The 16773-nt window shown below is 54.3% G+C and overlaps 8 protein-coding genes across 8 annotated transcripts; 4 read left to right on the plus strand and 4 right to left on the minus strand.

Moving 5' to 3' along the window:
• Positions 1-1389: 1389 nt before the first annotated feature.
• Positions 1390-3675, minus strand: J4E83_000999 (uncharacterized protein; the record flags this gene model as incomplete). The annotated part of the gene is made up of 1 exon (XM_049327956.1): positions 1390-3675. The coding sequence occupies one exon, from the start codon at positions 3673-3675 to the stop codon at positions 1390-1392; it is 2286 nt and encodes a 761-aa protein (XP_049192474.1).
• A 2144-nt stretch (positions 3676-5819) lies between these two features.
• Positions 5820-6422, plus strand: J4E83_001000 (uncharacterized protein; the record flags this gene model as incomplete). The annotated part of the gene is made up of 1 exon (XM_049327957.1): positions 5820-6422. One exon carries the CDS (start codon positions 5820-5822, stop codon positions 6420-6422), a length of 603 nt encoding a protein of 200 aa, XP_049192475.1.
• A 505-nt stretch (positions 6423-6927) lies between these two features.
• J4E83_001001 (uncharacterized protein) lies at positions 6928-7494 on the plus strand (the record flags this gene model as incomplete). Its single annotated transcript, XM_049327958.1, has 1 exon — positions 6928-7494. One exon carries the CDS (start codon positions 6928-6930, stop codon positions 7492-7494), a length of 567 nt encoding a protein of 188 aa, XP_049192476.1.
• A 555-nt stretch (positions 7495-8049) lies between these two features.
• Positions 8050-12110, minus strand: J4E83_001002 (uncharacterized protein; the record flags this gene model as incomplete). Its single annotated transcript, XM_049327959.1, has 2 exons — positions 8050-11817; positions 11865-12110. The coding sequence occupies 2 exons, from the start codon at positions 12108-12110 to the stop codon at positions 8050-8052; spliced, it is 4014 nt and encodes a 1337-aa protein (XP_049192477.1).
• Positions 12111-13077: 967 nt separating this feature from the next.
• J4E83_001003 (uncharacterized protein) lies at positions 13078-13751 on the minus strand (the record flags this gene model as incomplete). Its single annotated transcript, XM_049327960.1, has 5 exons — positions 13078-13103; positions 13154-13219; positions 13309-13459; positions 13635-13649; positions 13704-13751. The coding sequence occupies 5 exons, from the start codon at positions 13749-13751 to the stop codon at positions 13078-13080; spliced, it is 306 nt and encodes a 101-aa protein (XP_049192478.1).
• A 246-nt stretch (positions 13752-13997) lies between these two features.
• J4E83_001004 (uncharacterized protein) lies at positions 13998-14774 on the plus strand (the record flags this gene model as incomplete). Its single annotated transcript, XM_049327961.1, has 3 exons — positions 13998-14251; positions 14304-14414; positions 14465-14774. 3 exons carry the CDS (start codon positions 13998-14000, stop codon positions 14772-14774), a joined length of 675 nt encoding a protein of 224 aa, XP_049192479.1.
• Positions 14775-15353: 579 nt separating this feature from the next.
• J4E83_001005 (uncharacterized protein) lies at positions 15354-15670 on the plus strand (the record flags this gene model as incomplete). The annotated part of the gene is made up of 2 exons (XM_049327962.1): positions 15354-15455; positions 15506-15670. The coding sequence occupies 2 exons, from the start codon at positions 15354-15356 to the stop codon at positions 15668-15670; spliced, it is 267 nt and encodes an 88-aa protein (XP_049192480.1).
• Positions 15671-15932: 262 nt separating this feature from the next.
• J4E83_001006 (uncharacterized protein) lies at positions 15933-16724 on the minus strand (the record flags this gene model as incomplete). The annotated part of the gene is made up of 2 exons (XM_049327963.1): positions 15933-16565; positions 16620-16724. 2 exons carry the CDS (start codon positions 16722-16724, stop codon positions 15933-15935), a joined length of 738 nt encoding a protein of 245 aa, XP_049192481.1.
• Positions 16725-16773: the final 49 nt, after the last annotated feature.

Genomic DNA, 16773 nt, shown 5'->3' on the forward strand with positions numbered 1-16773 from the left:
ACGACCTAAGCAATATCTTTTTTTGCTCTTGCGTTCGATTCTCATGTGGGGCAAATCACAAACATCTTTTTGCTGCTCAGCTGTGACACCCCTTGCCACCCTCCCAAATCTTTGTTTCGTGTGAATCTTGATCTTGATATTATCGCTTCCCTAATGCTGGTGATATGACAACAACCCTATCTGTAGCAAGTGCAACACAGTCTAGAGCATTCTCACTTTTTGAGTGAAAATGTGTAACAAATACATCGGTGGCTATCATACATTCACTTGTCAAAGAAATCCGACCTCATTGTGTTTTCCATAGCTGTTGGAAAGATGGTTCATATACTGGGCACGTGCGAAAGAATACAAGCATTACAGCCAACCCATGAAACACAAAACCACCCTCAAATCAGCGCAGCCTCATGACCAAGACAATAATCGTCGCTCTCGTCCTGCGGGTCCATAAGTCATTGTCCTCGCACAGTGCCACGTCGGAGGTGTGTTCCTTCCCCTCCTAGGAGAGGCACTCTATCGCTGGACGGCTGGTACCCGCAAACGATCCTCTCTCTTCTGAACATAGCCCAGATTCGATCTCGTAGGCGTCTCCTGTAGCCCTTGCGACCGTTCGATTCCGCTATGGTCGTGACTGCAGATGGATCAGAGGTGATACACCGTGGGCCTCCCAGTGGTGCAGGTGACGGCTGCGTCTCAGAGATGGTAGCACCGTATTCGTATTGGGCGTCCTCGAAGGGATTTAATTGTGCCTGTGGATGAGGAGCCGACGAAGAGCTTTTGCCTGTTATCTCGGCCGGTCCTGTCGGCATGTATACCCCAGAGTCTTCTCGCGGGTAGATATAATGGCGTCTCCTAGGCAATGCCTCGTTTGACGTGGCTGGAAGACATGCTGGACGGTCGTCGCGTTCGACGGGGAGACGTTTCCCGGTACCCCGTACAAATCCAAGGAAAGAACGGGCGGAATTGCGATCTGAAGACATGGCGGGATCTCTTACGGCGGAGTGATCGTATCGAGTCAAGTTGAACGCGAAGGCGGATTGGAGGGAATTGTTTTGAGCGGACCTAGCGTTGTTAGCATCGAATTGTGGGCGTGAACACCGGTACATACACAGTATTGATGCAAGAGAGCAATGTTGATAAGCTGTTGAAGCGGTATGATGTGGTGTGACGAATGTGATGATAGAATGTTGGGAGGCGACCTAAATGATGCCTGGACGATACTCACCCATGTCGACATTAGAAGAAAGTCCGTCCCATGCGGAGGCATCGCGACCGCGCAATCAACGCGCTTTCCGCCGTTACCACATTGGTCATGATACAGTGCCAAGAGCCAACAAGGATCGCGAAGATAGTAGTCCCTGAAAACGTTTGACGAGGACAAAGCCATGCACTTTAAAGATCGATCAAGTCCTCGGTCTCCTCTTCTTCGTCCTCGCCGCTCCAGTCCAGCTTCATCAAAAGACGGTCGATACCTCCTACTCTCAATGGCTCATAGGCACCTTCCTCCATCGTCGCTCCAATTGATGTACCAGGTGCAGAAGCTCCAATCCTGTCGCTATCAATCTCACGAAGCCGCTCTACGAGTGTCTTGAGGTCGCTGTCAAGCCTCCTCCTTGCCCGGTCCATCTCCAGGCTGACCTCGCGCTCTTCTTTCTTGTAGTTTTGCGCATAATCCTCCACACCTTCATCTTCTTCCAGATCCAGGTTCTGCTGGATCTTTGTAAGACGCTTGATGTATGCCACTAACTCGTCTACGTGGGTGCACAAGGTACGCAGCGCTTTTGTGAAGGCTTGATCGGTAAGCAGAAGCGAGTACGCGACCGAAGACAGAAAGCGGCGATGTGCTGAGGCCAATGCTTCTGGATCATGCTGTTGCCGTATGCTTCCTTCTGTCGTCGACCTGCGGAAGCCAGTGGCACTCAAGTTGTCGGAAGCTGCTGGCAACGATTCTGCGGTTGAAGGAACTTGAGGACCGGTAACCCATGCTATGAAATGACCGAAGGATTGTTGTACGACCGCACCATGAAAGTAAGCTTCGCTCTCCGCAAAGAAGAAGATAGCGGCTGCGCATGTCGCCCATATCTTCCGCATGTCCTGCGCCCGTTTCGTAGTGCGTTGTCGTCGCCGCTTCAGCATTGCTTTACCATGCGCGGAGTTGCTGTATTGATATCCAGGCGGACAAGGATGGTCTCTCCGTATCGAACTGTATCGCCATAGTTCTGCTAAATGCAGATGTGCTCTCCGGACTGCGAGAAGGGAAGCATTGATCGATGAGTAAACGTCCAGATCTGCTTTTGTTATGAAGAGGTCAAGTGGTGAACGGATGTCCATCGTTAAAGACGTTGGTACAGACAGCAGTAGGTCGTCGAAAGACATGATGGCAAGTTGTGGAAGCATCGAGTCCGCGTCCTTAGCGCGGCCCGGGGTCCCAGGGCGGTTATTAGACGAGCCGTTAACGCTGAGATGTAGAAGCTGAGTTGCAACGTCCAGAATATCATCTGTGTGTTCGTCCTCGCTAGATAAGGTGGACAGAACGGAGAAGGACCGCGCGAGGACCTGGCTAATCTCCGCTTCCTTGATCACAACTGCCTTGACAGATTGGCCAGACTTGGTGGGCTGCGACCCTTTATGTCGAGACAATATCTTATCATCTGCTTCTGCAATCAGTGTCAGGGCGAACTCTCCTCTTCCTAGCAAGAAGAATTGATGTAGAACCGTCAATGTCTCCACAATCTTCTCACGAGGTAACAAGTGTTGTAGAAGATTCCGAGACAGCGAGAGGCGGATGTTGGCAATTGCCTCCGAGAGCATGGCAGTTGAAACCGGTGCACTCACTCGAGAGAGTTGTTGAACGTGCTTAGGAAGTAGATCAAGTTCCGAGACCGAATTGGATGTGTCTAACGCCTTCACGGCTGACGGCAATGCACGGATCTGATTTAGCGATCGTCCGACGAACAGGATAGAGAGAGCCGTTTGCCTTGTGACAAACTTTGGTAGCAGCTTGTTCTGAAGGACGAAGACTTGCTCATCTGCATCCTCATCACCTTGCTGGATGAAGAAGTCGGAACGACCAAACGATGGAAGGCGGCCGTACAGCAGCCAGGTTGATAGCTGCCGTAGCCACGATGTTTCTGCAACTTTGCTCAGACCCCGGGCAGTCTCTTCAATGTCCGGATAGCCTGTCTGTGCCTCGCTTCGCAGCTTGTCAATGACGGCAGCTCCAGAGGCAGCCTTTCCAATCATCATTTCGAACTTCGCAGGAACATCCGAGGGCAACATGTAGTTGCTGATATCCCGTAGCCATTCCATCACCCTGGTCCATTCCGAGAACTCGCTCACTATCCCAGCCAGTGGTACGATATTGTATGCACCCACGATGGAAGCATCTTGTTTCAAGACACGGCTTTCGACTTCCAGTACCTTGCATTGGAACCGTTCGAGATGGTAAGAGGTAATCGAAGTAGCGACCGCCCTGCAGATGACTGAGGGATGTGACGCGGCGATTCTAGCGACATGATCGCGTGTGCTTCGATGCAGACGCGACAGATGACCGATTGAAGATAGTAGCTCTGCTTCGGGCGGTGACAGTAGGCGACGCGCAGTTGCTGTCACGTGGTCTGGGGCATCGAACAGCGCCGATGGGTGTCCGGAGAGCGAGAGGAGGATTTCGTGGAGCATGGTCGCGGCGCTGACAGGTCGCTGGGTGCGCGGAACCGTTTCTTCCGTGCCGCCAGTCGCTCGAAAAAAACAATGATCAAGCTCAAGAGCTCGAAGCGACACATTGAACGCGTCGCGCTGCGCGCATTGCTCAATGTGGAGGGAATGAGTGGGCTCGGATTGTCAACAAGTGCCCGCGCTAGCGGCAAGCTCACGCGCCGGGCGTGAGCCAACCCATGCAGGGAGGGGTGATCCGACTCTTTAACAGACAATACCACGTCATGCATCTACAGACTGCACGCCAATATCGACCACCATTTCCTGTGCGCAGAACAAAAAAGAATTGAATTTCGTTCATCTGGCGAAGCAGCCCTCAGCTGTCTGGCAGCACCAGCGCATCGCGGCTGTCCAGTGGATCCATCTCGTCTCTCAACCTGGGCTTTTCGGGCACACACAAGATGGGTCGTACCAACACAAGTACGAATGCAGATCTTACTACAGGCAACGTAGTTGATTGATTTCCAAGGAACTCAGGGGTCTGACCTCCATTGAAACATTTCTAGTCCCCCACAGGGAGTTCTACACAAAGGCAGTCGTGCAGCCGTGCGATACATCTGACTATTGGTTTCACGAGACTGTTGTGCATTGATACTGTTCTTGTGACAGGAGCTTCGACAAGAACCGAGGAGATTAACTCAAGAAGGAATACGGCTCACACATCTCCTAATGCATCAGACTGCTTCTGATCGATCACATCGCATCATCACAACTGTTCAGACAATGGGTTTGCTTCCGATAGGTTGTTTCCTCACGGGTGCAACAACACGATGCACTGCTACATCCGTTTGGTGCGAGTACCATCAGTGTGACCTTTCCCCTCGAAGATCAATGTTAACAGTCACCATATCAGGGCGCGCTGGCAAGGACTACACCTGAACTCTTCTCTAGTCCTCTATCTTCTCGAAGCTCTTTTTGATCATCCGGCAGCATGAACGCTCTCGATTTCCTAGTCGACTTTGCAGCCCAGGTTAGCACATCAGAAGCTTCAAGACCAGGTTTTGATGGGGGAAACGTCAACCACAAACTCGATACTACGCGCATCAAAGCACAATCTGCATCAGATATGCGCATCCCCATCTCGGAGGAATCCTTTCATGTCGACGGAAGGCGACCTGTGGAGACAATCCAACTCCAGTCCAGCATGGCACCATCTTCATCGCAGCAGACCTTCCCAGCCCACGTGGTAAACCACCCGTCCTTGACCGCCCACCGCCACGACCCATACGAGGGGCCCCTCGCAATTTCTCCAGTGCCTCGCATGGTTCAATCTTTCGATCAATTCCTATATGAGCATCCGGGCCTTGGTCTTCCTCGAGTGACTCCCGATGAGATGGGTTACGACTGTTGCGACTGCGAGAGACTCCACGATTGGGGTTTGGGCTACGAGGCGAACTATTCGCTACCTGCAGAGCCAACATCATGGCTTCACGTTCAGCCACAATATTACGTACCGAATCACGATGCGAGGTATTTGGAAACCCAGTACACGCTACCAGCGCAAGCAGTGTCAACGCAGCCATCGCAGTGTATGAACGCAAATTGCCATTGCCAATACCCTCGGCCCCACGATTCTGTTGATAGTAACATTCCCGCGTCTTCAACGCATATCTGTGGGCCTCACGCATATATTCACAATAAGAACACCTCGAAAGACGATGACGAGTGGCTGTGGGTGAGCGCTGGAAGAGATAACGAAATGAGCCAGTTTTGATGGCTGTGAATCAAGCAACGGTGATTCAGTTACCCTAAATCGTTTTGGACCTTTGAATGTAAGGTTCCTTAAATATGTAGTTGTGTAGTAGGACTCTCATGGCCTGCGATGATGGAATTCGATAAGGTTGCTTTGCGATATTGCTCTTCTCTGTCATGTCGTATTACGTCTCTCCCGAGGCACTTCATCAAATTTAACTGCGGGCTGGTAGTTAGCATTCCAGAGACACCATGTGACTCTGCTCAGATCACCCTCATGTTTTCACAAACAGTGTATCACGCGATGTCGCAGCGTGAATCCAGATTTTGCACATGTCTCGTAGCATAAAGGCTGACATCGCCCCCCAGCCAGACCTCCCCCCTCTTCAATCCGAGCTTGTCCATCTCTTCCTATCATGGCAGATAATCAGATTACGCTCGACGTATTCGGTTGCAAATTTCGTACGTCCAAATCAGTTCTCTCGGTCTCGCCTTATTTCAGAAATCTATTCGATCGCTGGGCAGACGGCGCGGACCATCAGGCCGACGGCTCGTACTACGTCGACGCGGATGCTAATACATTCGAGCATCTACTCAGCTTCATGCGCCTGCCCTCTAGGTTCCCGCTTTACTGGACGAGAGAAGACGGCTTCGACTATGCTCTTTACAGCCGCGTTGAGGCAGACGCAGACTACTTCATGTTGGATGCGCTGCGGGACTGGATCAAGCAGCGCAAATACCTCGAGGTAGTATCCGTGGTCGTACGTACTGGCAGTGCTGCGAAAGAGCAGAGACTAGATGGCGATGTAGTCATTGAGAAATATGTTGTCAGAAGGGGTGGTTTTATTCTCTGCCCGTTGGCGTTCCATCAGGATCCTGAAAGAGAGTGCTGGCGCAATGACAAGTGCGAAAAAGCAATGACAGCCAATGGATTACAAATGAGCGGTGCTAGAGACGATCTCCTCGTGGCCGTGACAAAGTTCCACTTCAACAACGAGAATCTGGTCAACGACACATAAAGCCACTGAGATTGGGGTGGTGCAGTATCGAAGTAATTGAGCTCAAGAAATTGTACTCTGATTTTCATCTCTCTCAGCCGATCTGCCAGCTCTTTGGGTTGAGTGAACGTTGTCAGTTCTCTACTAGCGGACTGCAAAAGTGGCTAATCGCGTCAAGATCAAGCCCTCATTATGACGTCGACAGGCCAATCCCCGCATGATACTTTGAGCCACGATCATTTTCCTGCCCAGGTTTGCAGTAAAAGAATGCGCAGAATTATGCTAAATGCATCTCCGTTCATATTGAATACTGACAAATCAGTGTACTTTGTGGATACTCCGGATGTAGTCTTTCCCATGCATAATGATGCACAAGCGCCGCATGTTAGCGTCAACGATATCCATCGATCCATGAATGATAAAGTGCCTACCAACAACTTCCCTCTACATACTGCTCAAGCCAAACACAAAATTTCCTACCCAGAACCAGCGGCACAACGCAAATTAATACTAATCGGCCAATAACATGGCGAACCAATCCGCAATCAACTGGCCATCGCACTTCCTCCCGGGCACAACCGACAACTTCGTCTCCAACGAGCGCATCGCCAAAGACCTTACCAGCACACAAATCTGGGCCCTACTAGCCAACATCTCAAAATGGGAGTCCTACTACAAGAATTGCGCTCAAATCACTCCTCCGTCATCCGACAGCACCTTCCTGCACAAAGGCGACGTCTTCAACTTCAGCACTTTCGGTTTCCCCCCGCTGACCTGCACGGTCGAGGAGTCGGAGCAGCCGGAGAGTAACGGGCGCGCGGGCAGGTTGGCGTGGAGCTCCAAGACGCCAGATGGGCTGGAGATTTATCATGCGTGGGTTGTAGAGGATCTGGAGGGGCAGAGGGTGAGGATCTTGACGCAGGAGAGTCAGATTGGGCAGATTTTCAAGGACTGGGAGGAGCAGAAGCCGAACAAGATGCTCCTAGGACACCAAGATTGGCTGGATGGCCTGATCACTGCAGCGAGTGGCAAGCAGGTTGGAGGAACAAATCTTGAAGCCGTCAACTTTCCGGTGAGGCAATTAGATGCATAGTCCTATATTTCCAAGCAGAAGAACAGTAGTTCGCCATCACAAGAACAGCAGGGTAAAGCAGTATGAAGTTTCAGAAGTATTATTAGCAGTACACGAAATCCTCTATCGTCATCCCAATTTCCGCATCCACGAGGTCATGGCCCGTCGTAGCTGTCAATACCCATACTCGCGTCCTGACGCCGGTCATGGCAAGGAGATGAACGAAGGTCTAAGGAAAGAAAAACATGCTGACCCCGAAAGTGATGTCGCGCCAAAGCAAGAAATGAGGACTTGGAGTCCAGTAGAAGAAAGATCGGGAGTACACTGCCTCCCAAGAAAAGCGACCCTGTGATCCACTCAAACCGTTGTGGTACAAGATGCCGCGATATATACTGCTGTTGAAGAGGAAGAAGGGTGAAATGGTGTGCTGCGATGAGAACAGTACGTAGAGTGACCAGGTGAAGCACTTCGAAGAGTTATCAGACAGTCCTGTACATGTGCGGCGACAGTGGTCGAACGAGAAGGACATTCCTTGTAGCAGTGGTTGAAGCTAACGAGGGAGACTGTGGACGACACTTAGGCCGTTGCAACCTTAGCCCAAGTTGTAGCTGTGTGAGCTGGGGATGAGCGAGGAGCATTGTTGTTGCTGGTGGACCAAGTCTTGGGAGCAGACGGGCGCGAAGAGCTGTTGTTGTAGGAACGATCTGTCTGACTTTGGTGCGAGGGCTTGCGCGGGCGGTCCTTCGCACTGTTGGTAGAAGTGGTGCTTGGCGTACCAGTCGCTTTGGGTTTCGGTTGCCTGTTGAGTTTTGGACCGTAGTGCTTCCTCTGCACTGACTTGGTGACAGGCTGACGCATGTTTGCGAGGCGCACAACGACGTCGAACTTAAGCCTGTTCTGTGTGGTCTTCTCAATGTCGAACGCCTCTAGGCGGCGAATGGTGAATGGGTTCTCCAACTTCTTGTGCCTAGGGTGCTGCTCATCTCTAGGCGCGGCCTTGGGTGGCTGATTGGCTGCGAGGTGCGGAACCTTGGACAGTTTGACAGTGGGCAGCGAACCGAATTCCCTGTCTTCGAACAGAGCCTCAGTGTCACCGCGAGTGACAGCATCTGCACCACGATCATCTGCAAAGATTCTCGCCTGGGATGCGCTGGGCAATGACACGGTTGCAGGACCAGTATTTCCTCGAACGTCTAGCGAAGCCTTGGACAAGGCAGCCGGAGCGACCGCGCCTTGCTGTGGAGTAGCGACCGGCAGCATTGGAGACGTGCTTGGGAGGGTTGATGAACGGTTGGAACCTGGCTTGTCGAGGAGCTTGTTAAACCTTGCCTGCCACTCCGGGTTCATTGCGAGAGGTCTGGCGCCTAGAGCTTGACCGCGCGACGGCATGTTTACGTGAGAAGCAGCGGAGGTCCCGTTACCAGCTGCCGAGGGTGGAAGTCGCACGACAGGCGAGGGCTTCGGAAGCCTCACCAATGGGTGACCGGCTTCACTGCTGAAAGCAGGGTGTGTCTCTGTCTCGGGAGGCGGAGGAGGCGAGTCTGCTTTGCTTGACACAAAGGTCGACGGAGACGCCGTCGCCTCTGTTGAGGTCTCAGTCGGACGAGGGAAGAAGCGCGATGCGCGAGGACCAGTAGCCTGCTGGAGAGGGCCTTGAGTCAGACCTTGCTGAGGCGACGAGCCTTCAACCAAAGGCTTCGTAGTATCGTCCTTTTTCAATGCCTCGGCAAGAGCCAGTTCGGCGGCGACCTTGTCATGCAGCGTCACTTGTGCTTGCCCACGTTGATCTTTGTATACCTCTCGAAGCTCGGGACGGAATTCGCCCTGGCGTTCTCGATCTTGAGCATTCTTCGCTGCGAGGTCCTGGTCATCCTTTTTGATAAGTTCACCAAATGTATCCCAACCGCCGCCAGTGACGTTCCTTGGGGGTGGTCTAGCCGCCCTAGCCGCCGCAGCGTTTTGGGTGCGCGAGGATCGCTGCGAGTACATTGGTTGGGATGGAGGCATCTGTCTTGTGGGGTGTGATGTCAAGGCCTGAGGAGCTAGGCCTGTGCCAATGGGAGCTGTCGCGGCAGGTGGCTGAACAGGAAGTTGCTGCTGGGCACCAGGGCGAGACTGGCCTCTGTAATCAGAGTCGAAGGTACCGTTACCAAGAGCTCGATCTTTTGCGCCGGGAGGACCCCAAACTTGTGATGTCCAAGGTCTGGGTTGAGGTGCTGTAGAAGAAGACTGCGACCAGGTCGGAGGTGCCTGCGGCCTAGGCCCAGAAGGGATAGCGCCGTCTGATTGGTGAGCGATCGCTTGAGATTGTTCAGTTGACAGCCGAGACTTTTCGTTGTCACGAGTGAAGGCGTCGAACGGCGGCGTCGATTGCTGGTTAAGTGATGAAGGAGCAGTCACTGGTGAGGGATTTACTTGAGCATGGCTCGCCTGAGGCGATCTTTTCACCGGGTGAGACTGATGGACCTTCATCATCCCATACTGTGTAACCTCACCCTCGGCAGTCGGTACAGGTGGTTTTGGCGGTGATTGCAATGGCGCAGGAGCAGCCTTGTCTTTCTGTGGGGACTGCTCTGGGCGTGTAGGCGACTGATCCTTGTTTTTGGGCTTGGGTTCAGGCGGTCCCATAGCGGCCAACTTCTTAGCAAGACGTTCTTTCCTCTCTGCCTCTGCCTGCTTCTCGGCTTCCGCATCCTGCTGTTTCTTGAGACGAGCGCGCTCGATCTTCTCAGCCATCAAACGTTTCTGTACCTCGACTGGGTTCTCTGCTGGTGGTGCTGGTGTAGGCGCGGGTGCATCTTGTACAGCTGAGGTTGCTGAGCCATAGGGTGAAGCCGGGTGTGCATGAGGAACGTTCGGAGACTTCATCTGCTGGAATGGCGACTGTCTGGAAGCTGCAGGATCCGAAGGGTCCACACCGTTGATCGAGTGCAATTCGCGTCGCTCCATGTTCATGGGACCAGTAGGCATGTCTACTCCCCGTGGGTCCATCGACATGCGCCTAGGCATAGTTCCACTAACGTTGGACGAGTTCCTCCTCCTGCCCCAAGTAGGACCATCCGCGCTTGCCCTTGACGTCTGGAACGCCGCTGAGGGCTCTGCTGGGCCGCCGTCCTGAGAAGGCCTCTGTAACACAGCGGACGGCTGCTGCCGGTAACCACCACCAGCATCTCGTCCAGAACCCCGCCGCATGTCATTGTGTACAGGCTCATAACGACCACTCTGCGAATTAAACAATTCCCGGCCGTCTCGAGTATCTCGGCCGCCGCTTTCGTTGCGCCAGTTGCGATTAAAATCATCTGGGGCGATCTCCTTCGCGGGAGGTGGGGGCATGGAGTCGTAACCATAGGAATCACGCTGTGAGTAGCGCTGTGGGGGCGGTTGCTGCGCAGGGGGATTGATTTGGATCGGCGACACCTTCTCGACTGGAGGTAGGGGCGCCCATGGTGACTTCTTCTCGGTTGCTGATGGCTTGGCCACTAGAGTTGGTCTCTCTGGCTGACCCTTGAGGACCAGACTTGACTTTCCAGTAGTGGGCTGCGTGTGCGCACCAGGCTTCAAGATAGTTTTGGCACCACCAGTGACGCTCAATTTGGGCGCGTTCGTAGCTGGAGCCGGGGACGTAGTAGGCTTGGGTGCTTCGGCGGGCGTCTCAGGCTTGAGAATAGTCTTGGGCTCTTCGGCGGGCGGTGGCTGCGTCTCCGGTGGCACCGCAACCGAGGACTTGGTTCCATCCATCCATTGTACTGCTTCCGGGGTCCAGTCTTCCTCGTCATCGTCAATGTCTGCCCACTTGGCCTCCTTGCCTCCTTCGTCTGCCTGTAGGCGTGTTGCAAGATGTATACCGTACTGCTGCTTCAGTTCTTCGTCGGTGAAGGTTTTGGGCGGGGGAGTTGGGACGGGCTGGTTCTTATTCCAGACTTTGCTCGCATCTGGACCTGCACCTGCGCCATTGGTCTGTCCCAGCGCACGCGGGGCGTTGCCAGCGCCGGATTTCGCTACGAGGCGGGGCTTCGCGGTGAGAATCGATGTCTTGGGCGGAGCTGCCGGGGCTGCTTTCTCCCCTGGTCGTGCAGCAGGCGTGGTCGGAACGGTCTTGGCTAGAAAGCTCTTGGTCACAGATACTGACTTGAACGGCTGTTTCTTGGCTGCTGAGTTGGTACGCACGTGAACTCCGTCGCGCTTGGACTGGTCGACGCTTCCCGGGCGGCTGATGTCGGTATCTGAGCCACCACTGGCATCTGCTACGGCTTGCGACTCTGCCGCCAGATGTTCGCTCGAGAAGCCATTGAGGTGGGGCTGTTTGGAATCGTGCCGTGATGCATCCGACTGCTTGTTCTCGCCCTGCTACTATTAACACCTCGTCCGGATGCCTCTTTCTCGCTACTTACAGCTGGCACATCTCCATCGGCCTTGTCTGACACGTGTGCACTACCAGTGGCGGGTGCACCTGTGCCGTTCACAGCGGGTTTCGCAGGAGACGCTTCTCGTGGGGTCGGTTTCGTGGTCGCTGTGCCCGAGGGCGGTTCGCCGTTGACGGCGGGGGTGTTGGTAGTTGACGCAGAGTCGTCGATGGGCGCAGAACGACCCACCGACTGTGCTTCCTTTACCACATCGTTGGCAACCTGCTCTGCCATAACAGTTTCCGGAACTGAAGTGGCGCAAGACTCAATGTCAGAAAGGTGTTCTTGGTCTGATCCAAACAAGGACGTGGGCGTAAGCGGCGCCGACTGCTGCGAGTCGAGCCCGGCCGGACGCCCGCTGTCTTCCACATGCGACATGAGAGCTAAGAAAAGTTGGGGATAATCACCTAATGTCAGATGCTACAAGTCGCCACGGATGTCAAGTCGGCGCTTCCGCAGAGTTGCTATCTGCAAGTTGCTGAGGTGACGCGGCGAGTGCGGAGGTTTCGGAGTGTTTCGCTGGATGGATGCGCGGGCTGGAGGCAGTCGCGAACACGTGCTGGGTCGCGCTGATTCACCGAACGGCGTGGAGTCGCGCTCGGGAGGGGGCGGCGTGAAAGAAGGGGCCCTTTCGTGGTGGGGCGGACTGCGGGTGTGGATGGGTGTATAGGAGGTTGAGGCGGGTAGCTTGAGTAGCCACGATGGTGAGAGGCGCTAGGCTTGGCACACGCCTGGGGTCCTCTTTGTATCGATTCTGACATCTGGAATGCCCTAGGAGCTATGCGTCACACGGCTGCAGCGACAATCACGATTCGCGCCTGAGCTGCGGAGGTGCGGGCCGGACGAAGCCTGCTGGGAAGACTGGTCGACAGACTGCTACTGACACATGCTCACACCATGCACGTGAGGTTCTTTGACATGTGTATTTTCAGAAACGAGACGATAAGACCCACTAGACTTTCGTAGCACTGCACATGATGTACTACCTTATCCTCGCTCGGGATGACGTTGTCGGCCTCATGAGAGCTGTCCAGGCCTCCGCCACCGCACACGTGTGGATGTTGACAAAGAAGAGGGCAGAGTCATTTGCATGATAGGAGAAGAGACTGTCTTGGCTAGATGTTTGTTTCACCAACTACACTTTACATATACACATCCGGTCTATTCGCCCGTGACGATGCAGCGCCTTCGAAGGATCCGCTTAGTGCTCGTTGTTCTTGTGGTGGCCTGCGAGTGGTGAGTCACATCATCTTGTCAGCGCATCTGATTCGACTTACGGAGATGGAAGTAGTAGTTCTGCGCGTAGCCGATGGCGATCAGGAAGCCAATGACGTGAACGAGGGCTGTACAGGGTCAGTCTGGTGCTCCCATCCGAACTCGCAGGCTCAAGGACAGCGCTCGGATAGTCTCCTGTCCCGCCGGGTGCACTCACGCCTTGCTGAAGGGTTCTTGCCCATGTACTTCTTCTGGTAGCGTCCGAGAAGACCCTTGGCCTCGGGCTCGGGAGCTGGGCCACGGGGCAGCTTCTCGTAGAAGCTCACGACCTTCTGCATGCGGACAGCATTGGGGGAGGAGCCGATAGCCTGTTTCGTACATCAGCCCTGGTCTGGAATCGCCATTTTGAGAGTCGTCGGGATGCGCCAAGGTTCGCAGTCGGGGTGCTGCGACTGTGGAGGCGTTTGCGGTGGGCCGAAAGTTGCGCGTATGCGATTGCGGAGGTTCGAAGGCGTGCTAGAATAGCGTTTGGAGGGCTCTTACATTGGGAGAAGCAATCTAGAGAGCGTTGTCAGTGCCATGCGCGGTCCGAGGGGCAGACAGAAGCCGTACCTTGGGGGGGATGAGGGTCGAGAGACCGCGCTTTTGCATGAAGCTCATCTTGACGGCTGCGGGCCAGTTAGCATCAATTGCACTCTCTCTGCGTGGCGGATCGGATCGGGCGACGTACCAGGGCGGGCAAGACGATGGAGTGGAGATGGAGGTCGTGCGGTCGGTGGTGAGGTTCGAGGAAGAAAGCTGCAGGACGGATTATGCCGGCGCCTTCGCCAAGCAACCACCCCAGCTTCATCCCATTGCATCGACATCACCAGCATTCCCGCCCGCCACGCCGACGACACAACCACCATGGCCGCCCTACCGAGGACAATTGCATCGCGACTGCTCGCCCCCGCCCTGCGGCCCTCCGCGACGAGCGTCATCGCCCCCTCCTTCCGCACCTATGCGACCAACGAGCCCACTCCCCACGGCCACAAGACGAGCTCCGAGGATGCGCCCGCCGTCAAACTCACGAGCGAGTCCACCCAGATCCGCGAGGAAAACGCCGCGGAGGGCATGAGGCACCAGCCAGACTACAACGTCGCCATCGACTACCGGACCTCGTGCGTCAACCGTGGATAAGGATAAGGCGGCATATGGCTAACATGTCCCCAGCAACTTCTCCCCGGTTCCCAAGCGCGTCATGGACGGCAGCGAGCCCGGTGACAGTGTTGCGGCTGCCGTTCTCTCCGGCGCCCCCACCGACCTCCAGGCGCGTACTGTTCGGTACGAGACATCCTCCACCCGACGTCGGCCGTGATACTAATTGTTCCCAGCATCTACAAGCCCTCCAAGACAGCCACACAATCCGGCGACTGGAACGCCTCGCACTGGCTGATGGACTGGGACGTCCTCCCCAAGGGCCACCGATGGGAGAACCCGCTCATGGGCTGGCAGTCGTCTGCCGACTTCATGAACGGCCACCGGATACAGTTCAAGTCCAAGGAGGATGCCATCAAATTTGCTAACAAGCAAGGCTACGAGTACTTTGTCCAGGAGCCCAACAAGCGGAAGACCGTCCCCAAGGCATATGCCAACTTGTTCAGTCACAGCCCAAAGAAGCTCAAGATCATAACAACCAAGTAAGAGTTGGATTTGGCCAGGCGCGAAACAGCACGTGTACATACTGCATTGAATTACATTTTCAAGATATTTTCCTCCTGGATGTCCCGTATATTGATGTTGATGTTCGAGCGTCCCGCATGCTGCCTGGCCGCCGCAACACCGCTCTTCCTGACGCGTTTGCAATTTCCTTGTTGTCTGAAAACTGCACCGGGCCGTCGTAATCCCCATTGACGGCGACTTTAACGAGGCAAACGCACACAGCCGCTAGCCATATATCAATCTTTCCTGCCCCTCCGTCTCTGTCTCTCCTTCATGAACCCCTCCACCGTTGCCGAACCTCTTTGTGCAGCCATGTCTTGGTCACCGGGACTCGAGGTGAAGGGCAGTAGCCCCAGACTGCCCTTCACCTCTGCGCTAACAAAAGCTAGAAGCTATATACAAACTTTTGAGCTTTTGTTTTGGTTCTCCAACCACCAAACTCCCATCACCAGTTAGTATATTGTACGGCTTCAGCGTATCTTTTGCTAATGGCGATCAGCCACACCAGACTACACAGTAGTCATCAAAGCACTCCACCACCTCGCCAACCAGCCAGAAAAGATGGGTCGAGCAGGATACGAAACTACCTACGTCTGCAACGACAAGGACTCTGCGGCGGCAGACGCAATTGCCATGCACGAGGTCAAGAGGGCCGAGGCAGCCGTAAGTATCTCATCACCTCCTGACACTACCATGGCACTAACGTACAACAGAAGATCGCGGCCATCGAGGCTGCTGAGGCTGCAGAAGCCAAATTCATCAGGAGCAAGAAGTCTCGTGGAATCGTGGCCGCACGCAAGGCCGCCAAGGACAAAGCCACCTCGCAGGCGGGTGCCTACGAGTCGGAGGGCGACTCAGACAAGACCACAAAGCCCTGACGATCGCGCACCACCAAGACACCTGCGGACGACCGTCTCTCCTCCGCTCATGGTACCCGTCTGGCGACAGTATAAAAGTTGGAACCTGATATTGAAAGAACGATACCCAAGCTTGATCAAAGCTGGTGGCATCTGTCTGGCGGCATATCACATTCGAAACTTGATTTCTGGAGTAAGGAATGGCATTGCATTAAGATACCCAAGTCTAGTTTAGCACAATGAAAAGTCATGAATTCGTTACAGTCTACCTCATCGCTCCACTCTAGTCTAGTAGTCTCCTCTCAACTATGCTCTGCCTCTTCGCCTTGACCGCAGCAGCTCCCTTGATTGCTGTCCTTGTGGCGTCGAAGAACTTGTTCGCCATCTTCTGTACACCCGTCTGCAAGTTGGGGTGTTCACCGTCATCTGTGTCCTTGACTGCGTCGAAGTCGGCGAAGTTGTCCACAAAGTAGACCGGGCTCTTCACATTGCTCTTCTTAGGCATATGCGTAGCCATGTAAGCGTTGAGGTCTTTGATGCCTTGAACGGCCTGGGCATTGAAGCGCGCGGGGTCCAATGGAAGGAGGTTAGAGACGACGATCTGCATGTTGGGATTCTTCTTCCGCATTTGTGCGATAAGAATGTCGTACGAGGCGATGATGTCGTTGATAGGCCTCTTGCCGATGAGAACATCGTTGGTACCGAGGAGCATGAGAACGACATCTGGAGGGTTCTTGTCGAGCCAGCCAGGCAGTTGGCTGTTCTTGACAATGTCGGCGGCTTGGAATCCGGGGTGACCTTCGTGATCCTGGTCGATGTTGGTCCCACTGCAGGTGCTCTTTTGGCCACCGACAAAGTCAAAGTTCGTCACACCTGCATCCCTAAGCTTGGTTTGGAGGTTGGCGCGCCAGCATCGCTTGAATGGGAGTCAGTGGATGGAAACTTGAAGTGAGGAAGGTGGGATACGTACCGAGACGATGGAAGCACCAAAGGGCATGACCTTGACTGTCTTTTGAGCGCAGACTTCGCTGGCAAGGGTGAGGAGCCCGAGGGCGAGGGCGGAGATCTTGACCATCTTGTATATGGATAATGTATAGAAGTGGTGAAGTTCTGGGGATTATTTC

The sequence above is a fragment of the Alternaria metachromatica genome (assembly GCF_023757995.1).
Source record: "Alternaria metachromatica strain BMP 0045 chromosome Unknown scaffold_2, whole genome shotgun sequence".
NCBI classification, from domain to species: domain Eukaryota; kingdom Fungi; phylum Ascomycota; class Dothideomycetes; order Pleosporales; family Pleosporaceae; genus Alternaria; species Alternaria metachromatica.